The sequence below is a fragment of the Chaetura pelagica genome, unplaced genomic scaffold, assembly GCF_000747805.2.
Source record: "Chaetura pelagica isolate M959 unplaced genomic scaffold, ChaPel_1.0 scaffold249, whole genome shotgun sequence".
Classification (NCBI taxonomy): domain Eukaryota; kingdom Metazoa; phylum Chordata; class Aves; order Apodiformes; family Apodidae; genus Chaetura; species Chaetura pelagica.
The window spans coordinates 1,926,366-1,936,098 of NW_009954538.1; the positions used below are offsets into that span (position 1 = coordinate 1,926,366).

At 39.0% G+C, this 9,733-nt stretch overlaps 1 protein-coding gene across 1 annotated transcript in view; it reads right to left on the reverse strand.

Annotated features, from left to right (window-relative positions):
- Positions 1-7,465: 7,465 nt before the first annotated feature.
- The window catches only part of CCDC60 (coiled-coil domain containing 60), a 46,813-nt gene continuing 44,545 nt past the window's right edge, over positions 7,466-9,733 (reverse strand). Inside the window, exons 13-14 of the mRNA XM_010004874.1 lie at positions 8,904-9,093; positions 7,466-7,540 (exon numbers count right to left, since the gene is read on the reverse strand). Of these exons, the coding sequence (XP_010003176.1) occupies positions 7,466-7,540; positions 8,904-9,093 (265 nt within the window). The remainder of the gene's footprint in view (positions 7,541-8,903; positions 9,094-9,733) is intronic.

Below are 9,733 nucleotides of genomic sequence, written 5' to 3' on the forward strand. Positions count from 1 at the left end.
TGACTGACAGGACAGTCTGTTGTAGCAGTTTCTTTGTAGCACTGAAATAGCAGAATTTATCTTACCTCACTTTACCATCTGAAAACATTGCATTACAGCTCAGCTGGCTCAGATTTCCTGGTCCCATGGGGAGAAGAATGCACTTGAAGTGAGTTTGCATGCCTTAGGATAACTAGAGGAGATGAATTCCAGGCAGAAATTTTGCCTAAGTCACTTCTAGGGCACGTTTTTAGTCCATTATCATGCTAAGTGTGTTTTAGCTGCTGCCTTCTGTACCACACCTGAAAAGCAAGAAAATGTAGGCTGTGCTGAACAGAAGCAGCTGCAAAGGCTAGGAGCCCCTTGCAGAAGGAGCATTCAAGCCTCTCCTCTAACAAAACTGTCCAGCACACATGTGCTACGTGTCCTCACTACATTTCTTCTTGGGCCAGGTGGCTATTCTTCAGGTAGGCTCATCCCTTGTTACTGTTATGTTGGGATACAGGAAGACTGGGTGCAGCAGTCAGTATACTTGTGTGTTGACTGACACCTGGTATTTGACAACTAGTCGAAGACCTAAAGCATCATTGTGCTGTTAACTTTGCTTATGGACTGGGACATGCTTTTTGTACAAAGAGAGATACAGGGACATACCCAGCGGTGCACACACTGCTTGAATTAACTTCATTGCTCTTGGTGACTTAGTTGCTTTGACTCCAGTTCTCACCCTGCACTTTTCCTTATACATTGGCAATAGTGAGACTTCTGAAAAAAAACTCACAGACCTCAGTGTGTCCTTCTTGCCTGACTGCACTCACATTTGGATTTGCTGCTCAGAGTTCTGTTATTAGAACTTAGATATACTTAAGTTTGATTGCTCGTATTTTGCAAGGGGCTGGAATATTAGCAGTTTATTTAAATGTATTTGGAATATGTCAAAATAGACTGATTATGTTTAGAAATTTTCTAGTGTTTTTCAAATTTAGACCTTCATCTACTACGAATGTTATCACATGCTGAGGTTTCAGTGCTGGTTTCTGGCAGACAGTCTCATTTATGTAATACAATTAAAAGCAACGTCAACATAGCATTTGCTTAAAATACATCATAAAGAAAATCTTTCTCTGTCACTGTGTGGATAGTCAATAGTATGATAAATCTAATTCTATGTGTTTTCTTCTAGGAATAGTTATTACTAGGGGGTTTAACAGCAGACTTTTTTTTTAAAACTGGGCACCTAATTTTTCAGATTTCCTGCTATTAGAATTAATTTCAGATGTGGCTGTGCAATGCAGTACTGTAAATTGAGACTCTGGATACTTTCATTAACATTTTCTAAGAGTTCCTGAAAACATTTTTAACAGACCTGTTAGTTTAAGAATTCAAACAATCTCATCAACTTGAATGGTAATTGTATTATAAATGGAATCACAAAATAATTTGTACTAGCAAATAACTAAAAATCACTGCTTGAATAATTTCCATGAATTCAAGTGTAAAGTGTTTCAGGATTATTTAATGTTATTTACTCTCATTCTGTTAATTCAGGCATTTGATGCAGACAATGAATTTAATAATTTCTCATTCACTCCACAGCCAGTCTGGAATTTCTTCAGACTTCACTGGATCAGCTCCAGCTTCCCATCATACAAACAAGAGCAAAACCCAGGCATGGCTAAAGTATATTGCTCTGTGGCTGGACTAGGTCAGTTACTTAGAAGTAGGGTAGGGCTTGAACCAAGGGGCTAAATGCACCCATCAGGGAAAGTCTGGATCTGGACTCAGGTCTGAACTTGCAGGATAAGCTCAATACTAATTGATCTATAAATAATTAATATACTTAGCACTTTCCCACTGTGTAGCATCCCATAGGAACCATCTCTACTTCTCTCACACATATACACACAATACTCTTCTTTCATTAAGGATTTCCAAATACAGTAATTAGAACAGACATCAAATTTGGAACTGATTGATCAACCCCTCTCCAGCAGCTTTATTTCACTTTAATTGCAGTGGCCTAGAGCACACTGGTGAGCATTGCTCAGAACTCATTTAACTATTCCATCAGGAGATCATTTAATGGGAAAGTAGCAACTGAGACACTGTTTCTGTGATACAAAATCTACCAGAAAATAAGCCGGATGCAGACATAATGGGACAGGATTCTCTTTCCTCACATATAAATTACATTTATGACCCTTGCAAAAAAAACCCAAACCTGTTCAAATGTATGAACTCCACATTCAATTTTGTCGTGTGATGTCCACTCAAGTTGCAGCACAGATAAAGCTACTGACTGGGTAGACAGCAGCACATCAGACTGATAAATATGCAAATACTCTAATTTTGGGATAGAATCGCCACCTGATGCTCCACAGTTGTAAAAAATTCAGACACAATGCTGTCACAGAAAAGATGCCCCTTTCAAAATGCTCCTGGGAGGTACATCAGAAAACTGAGCTTTAGCCATGTATCTACCTCTAGTCAAGTGATTTCTCTTAGCCCCCTCTCTAGCAAACAGCAAGAGAACTGCTCGCCCGAAATGACCAGAATCCAGAGTACCTACCCTACCTCATGTGGGTGCAGGTATTCTGGATTCTGAATTTGTGTGGATGAAGAGCTTCTCATGCCCTTCAGCTATAGAGGGGGCTGTAACTGTAGCAAACAACTAGGAAGCTCATGTACCTGGCCTGTGACTGAGGAGTTGGATTGCGCATTGCTCATCCCCACACAGTTTCCATACTAAATGATTGTTCTGTCTGATAATTCCAGTATTTTCTTTTTACATTTAACACATAAGGAAACCTGGGAATTCTCTTACAGAATTTTCAAAAAGTTGAACAATATTCAGTTCTTGATTACATCCTAGATTCTTTTTACAAGGGTGCAGCAGGATGCACTGCAAGCCTGCAGTAATGAAGTATATTTTTTTTTCCAAGGGCAAAAGCTCGTCATTTTTATCTCAACCATTTAGATTATGTGGATTAGTTTGTCCTCTTTCTACAACAAATGGGAATTGTTTGCCATATCTTCTTCCCACATTTTTGTGTGAAGTTTTCATTATAGACCACAGGTATTTCACTCATTCTACTTCGTAAACATGGTTTGAAGAGCCATAGGTAGGAAACAGCCTCTTAAAGGCAAGTATTTGTTAGAATATTTTGAGAAATGTTCTAATAAACTATCTGGGCAAGACAATGTTTTGATGGCTGTTAAACTAATCTGGCACTAGAAGTAAATTAGATGCCCCAGTTGTCAACCATTATGAGTTCTTTTAAAAATCCACTACAATTTATAGCACAAAGACTAAATCCATCACATATAGGTGGCTGTAATTTACAATATAAGAAAACATAGCCACTCTAATAAAAATCTATATAAATCACATAGAAAACATAATAATTTGCCAGGGAAAAAAAGGAAAGACGTGTCAACAAAGGAAAAAAAAGGTTTTCTTTTTCAGCCTTTCTTTCCTTTGGGGTCTAATCCTGTGCATTAAGTCTCGTTCAACAATGGAAAATCAGAATCTCAAAAACTAACATTGTTAATCAGGATTGACACAATTGAAAATAATGTAATTGTGTGGGGCTGATGCAGTAATTAGTTTTAAGCCTGCAGGAGAATTGTGTAGCTATAGCATGAGAGATCCTTTGGAAGGAGTATTCTGATTGAAGAGTTAGCTTAGAGGTTGCTCTGATTTGTGCAAGAGCAAAGTCTCCCCCTTTATTTCCCTTTTCAACTGCAGAATAATCTAGGATCTGCCTTTTATTCCTTGAGACTGCACTTTAGTACCAAAATGGACACTTACTGTGAAGAGGAAGAGAGTCACAGTCAGCTGGTGGCATCCTCAAAACATGGAACTCAGTGGCTGACTCAAAGGGATGAATGCTACTGTCTCCCTGCCCTCCTGGCATAGCAGTGAAGAGCATTCCTCACTCCTCACTGTTGAAAAGGTTCCTCAGTGCCTTAAAAAAAAGATTGATCTGCTGGTTACAAGATCAGCCTTCGCACTCATCCCAACAACCTATTCTGATTTCACACTAATCAATACTCAACGGGGTCAGTAAGATCCTTTCCAGTGTCCTTAATAGGAGCTGCAGCAGGTCCCAAATATCCTGGGGTTTGCTACCCTAAGCTTTTATCTTTTGCTATGCTACAACAGTGATATTTATTAAAATTTAGCAAAAAGAATCCCTGTTATTAATACGTGAGGCCAAATATGCTGGCATAGTACCATTAATTTACAAGACAGCAGAATACAGTGGTGATACATAAAGCTGAACAGAATTAGAAATATATACCCTGATTTCTGAATACCCCTACAATGATTGTGATATTTAATTACAATAGACCAGCCTATCTCCAAGAAAGATAGAGATGTTTATTTTATAACCCCTGTTTTTAAGGTGCTGCTTTTTATCTCCAATATAAAACAGAGCAGGAGTATTGCTGTTGATACAAAAAGATGGTTGGCTTCTTTTCTACCATGCTGAAATCTTTCTCATGAAAAGAGAGTAAAGATGAATATATAAGAACCATTGTGAAGTGGAAAAGTGAATGGCGAAAGAGGCATTACTTGTTATTTTAATTGATGAGTTTTCCTGTAACATTTATCAGCGTAATGCCCAGCAGTAACTTTCTGCCCTGCCCCTAGGGAGACCCAGAAAAATATTCTTAGTTCAGTTTCACAGAGGTGTAATCTGAGGGGTTTGGATGACGCTGGTAACACACCAGGCAGTAGGAAACAGGATCAAGATTCTGTCTGTGATTTCAATGCCTGAATCCCCCAAACACGCCTCCAATGCATTAAGTGACCAACCCAATCTTACAGTTTGCTTTGGCTAATGGAATTTGTGAATGATTGGCCCATTAGCTGAAATTGTAAAGGACCAGAACAGAATGGGAGGAAAGATGAGTGGACAAAATATAACCCAGCAGCTCTACCACATGCTCTGTTGACATGTAGCAAATCACTTGGACTCTTGGTGCATCCATCTCCCATGTGCTAAATGGGCTACTTTTGAGCCTACCTTGCAAGACAGCAGTGAGTCAAAGACTGTGAGATATTCACAAAGTTTTTGGGAGAATCCAAGATATCTGCAGGGAAAAAAAAAAACAATTAACAACTGTTTAAAGAACCCAAGTCTTTTTTATCAGGGTACCTCTAACCTCTTTGTATTGTTTCAGTCCTTTGAACCGGCAGACAAAGACTTGAGTAGGGTCAAGAATCTTTATGTAGCACACTAGGTTTGTCAGGAAGCAGGAAAAGGGAAGCTGCTATTTTGCTCCAGAGAAACTTTTCTCCACCTCAGAGTAATAGAAGCAGAAAATTTTCAATTAGGCTGGTGCTGGCGGAGGAGAAAAGATTATCTATTTTCTTTTTAGAGGAAGAGTCCCTTTTGTTACCTGGTGGCAGCAGGAAAGAGAAAAGCCATTGTCAAACATACATATTTCATAATACCACAAAAACAGACTCACATTCACCACTGGCATTCTGGTTGGGAAGCTAAATGAGCTGCTCAGATGTTAGCTAATTACTTTTGGCATAATTATATCACCCTTCATGCAGGAAGACACATTAGGTCACATGTTTGGCTGGTATAAAGTTTCTATCTTGGCAGCATGGCTCATGTACTCCAGCTGAGGACAAGCTCCTTTGTTTCTGTTTCTTATATGTAAGGAAAACTCACCACCTTATATATGCAGTTCCATCTAGTGAGGAAGGACCAAGATGCAGGTTTCACCTTGTGTGACCACATGCAACCATGAGCTCCCAAGCTACTAAATTAAGATTTGTTTTTGTTTGCCACAGAGTAACACAACAGCACTGACAAAGAAACTTGACTCAGATCAAGGTGAAATGCTGCCAAAAGAAGAGTAGGACTAGGGTTTCTCAAAACCCATGGAAGACTTCAGAAAAGTTTAAAGAAATGTAACAGTAAACAGTGGAGTTGAGGTCTCACAGGCATGAATGAGACCTCATCCTGCACATCTGGCAGAAGCACTGCCACATATGTCATTGGGTGACAGATCAGTCTACAGAGTTTTGGAGGAAAGTTTGCCACTAGATTTTGAGATGGAGAGAAAGAAAAGCATGGACAGGGGAAAACATGCCTTCACTACCCATCCAAATGCTAGCTTATCACCACCATGTATAGAATGAGAGAAGCAGGAGTACAAGAGAACTTACTTTTCTCTGATGGCTGGAAGAAAGAAATCTGTTCTTGGCTCTTTCCATTGAAAAACATTTCTCTCTTGATAATGAGGAGGGGATAAAATAGACCGTTAATCAACAACATGTTACACATCAGGTAGTCACTGTACTCACCTGGGACCCTAAGCTGGCCTTGTTTCCCACCTTACTGCAGCTGAAGGATCAGCAGCATTTCTGCCCAAAGCATCCTCTGAAAGCTTTGACAGGCAGGTAGGCAGCTCATTGTGTTCATCAGCTTAGAAGGTCACTGATTCCATCACCAAGCAATTGTGACCCACCAGCTCTGACAGGAGAAGACCCAGATAGCTCTATCTTTTGTTCCGAGAGTCCCAGAGGGTTGGAAATTAAACAGACAGCAACATGTGGACATAGACAGAGAACATAATGTGCCAAGGACGTGTTTTTTTGAGAGCATTATCAACTTACTAAAACATGCTGTTCATTTCAGAAAGTGCAGTTACTGAGAAGAGACTGAACTGAAAAGTAAAATTACTATAAAGAAAATTGGTACTGTCCTGGCTCAAATCAGGACAGAAATACAGGGTTAAGCCCAGACAGGCCATGAATTTATCACTGCAAGTTCAGGGGTGCCATTCTGCTCTGTTACCCAGCATAGTAATAGCAAATGTATGCTAAGGTAATCAAGGGAAAACATCTTCAGGTGAAAACCTGGGAAATGCATCTAAGGATGCTTGTTTTTTCAGTATTAGTTTTAATAATGTAAGAATTAATCACTAATCACAGAACAACTACAGAATAAACTCAATACAACAAATATCTTAATTACAAAAAAGAATTATTGCAACAACAGCATTGTCTTAAAGCTTATAACTACCCTATGTTTGGAATATTATTTTAGGAAGGAGATCTAAAATGAAGAGCAGAGACAATGCTATTTAGTATGAATAACATTTATGTCTGTACTGAATAGATGCTTGTTATACTGCATGTATTGTTAAAGAAGAAAAGACCTGACCTGTGATTAGAAACTCAGTCTTCATCCTACACAGTTAGATGAGATTGAAATTTGATGGTGAGTCTAAGACATCATCAAGGAATGAGCAACAGGATGTAGCTTTTATTTTCTATGGCCGACCATGGTCAGCACTGTGGAGGGACAAATTTCAGTTGTGCAAGACTGGTCGGTGGGACTTCCTGAAGTTAACCTTGAGGGAGATCTCAACAGGCAGTAGTTCTCTGTTTTAACTCAGTTGCATTTGGAAAACCATCTCATCAGGCTGTTTGCTTAACAGCTGGAGGACTTTGTACTCAGGAAGTCAGTTGTGTCTGAAACCACTCTCTGAAATCCTCTTCTGGCATCTTCACAATACTTTCACGTACAAACTGAAACAGAAAGGTCCTTTCTTGAGCTTTTGATTTATGTGTAAGAGGGACAACATGGGAAAATATTACTATTTTGACAGCAGAACAAATGTAATGGCTTCTACAAAGTTAGCATAGTGCTTTATATCACCAAAACATTTTTAATACAACTTTCAGAACAGCTGGATATATAATAAGTTAAAACTCAACCATCTTCACTGAAGTTTATATCCCAAACTTGTCCAAGTCAAGTCTTTGTGTTTTAAACTTGCAACTGTGTCCTATCATTGCAGTGTACACATTAAAACAACTTGAAGTTAAATAGGAACCTCATCTGGATTCCCACCAGTATCAACCAGGTCATACTCAGTGATGCTGCTCTTGCTGCTAAAATGTGAGCTTCCTGTATGTATGCCAGTCAGAAGGAGCACCAAGGTCCTCCTTCCTCTGTTTTTGAAAGATGTAGAAATAAGTAGACAGGAGATTCAACTATGCTAAAGATCTAAAAAGAACATAAGCAACAGAGATTTAGATACTGAACAATAAGGCAAAGGTGTCTCTCTAGTTAGGGACTATGCTAATTAGGGCATAAGACAAAATGGCTCTTTCATAATGCATCAAGAAAACACAGGTAGCCTGATCTCAACATGTTGGATGCTAAATCTTTGCCCGTGATAACAATAAATATATTGTTATCATGCCTTATTGTTAAGATGCACGTTAAGATGCACCTGCTGCCTCTCAGAGATTTCTGTTGGTCTTGTAAGATTAGGGGAAATAACTGTGATGAGAACAAAAAACACAAGGTGGCATCATTGCCATTTTGTTAAAGTTAGTTGCCTGGTTAGACCACATTAGCAATGTACATTCTAAATGTATTATCTTCCTCTTGTGTCCTTCCCCTTCTGCCAGTGGCTTCTAGAACTACAAGAGTTGGGCCTAACTTAAGATTTGAGAAGCAGATTTATTATTTTTTTTTATGTTGCTGGAGCCAAACAAAGGTATCTGCAGAGTTCCTGGGTCAGAGATGTAATACATTACTTGAGTAACTCATGGATGTAGTACTGGGAATGACATGCATTTTCAGGGCACAAAAAGTTCATGCTTCTCTTCAAGTATCCTAACAACTTATCACAGATGTCACTTTCACTGTGGCAGTAAATAAATCCAACAGTGACATAAAACCAAAATGATACTGATTAGTAATCCAATGCTTGTCATAACATCTATCTCTGTGGAGTTTGAGGTGCCTTGTAAAAGGTGAATAGTAGCATCTTCATTGAGCAACACCCTTAATTATTTCATCTGGTAGCTTTCCACTGCATAGGCTCCTGGCTCTCTCCACCCTCATCACCCAGAGAATCGAGAAGTGCACTCGGCTCACCTCCACAGCTGCAGCAATTTCTGGAGAACACAGCTCCCATTCCTGTAGATCACCCACAATCTTAAGAAAGATGTCTGGATCAATCTCCAAGTCAGGATTCATGCCAAATTTTTCCAGTTTCTCTAAGATTTTCTGTACATATCGGTCACTCTTCACAGACTCTGGGAGTCTGGCAAGCAATACTGGAAACCTTTAGCAGAAAGAACAGCAGTAAAAGAGAAGCCATGGGAACAACAGCCTGTCTGATTAATCATTCAGGGTTTGCCTGGCATTTCTGCCTCTTGACCACCTCCACAGCTTCCACAGAAAAAACAACTCTTTAGGGAATGCAATACCTGGTATAATTTTGAGTGAATAATGTAGAAAAGCTTCACTCTTCATTTAAAGATTGGATTACAAAATGGTGTACGAAAAGAAATTACGACATCCTAACAAATGTGTCTTATGTTTCACTACATATTTGTCCTCTTCGTCTTTATTTTATTTAGCCTCTATGGCAATCTGTGCAATCTGACACGCTTTCTGATTCTCTTTACTATCTCTTTTCCCTATGCTATCATATCTCTATGTGCACACATACATTTCATTAAGTGCACTGTAATACACAGTCTTAAGCATTCACTTTGAATAGAGATTCAGAAGAAGGACACATTACAATAAATAAATGATAAATAAACAACTCTTGTGAAAAGACTGCCTTTATTTTAAAAGATCTGTTTGTTTTCCAGTACTGCTTTGACAGTCCTGGAGACTAATGTTCCCAAACCTTTCTAAACTGTGCGTGCTATGGCTTCCATTACAAAGTGCTGAGGAAGTGGCAGCACATCAGC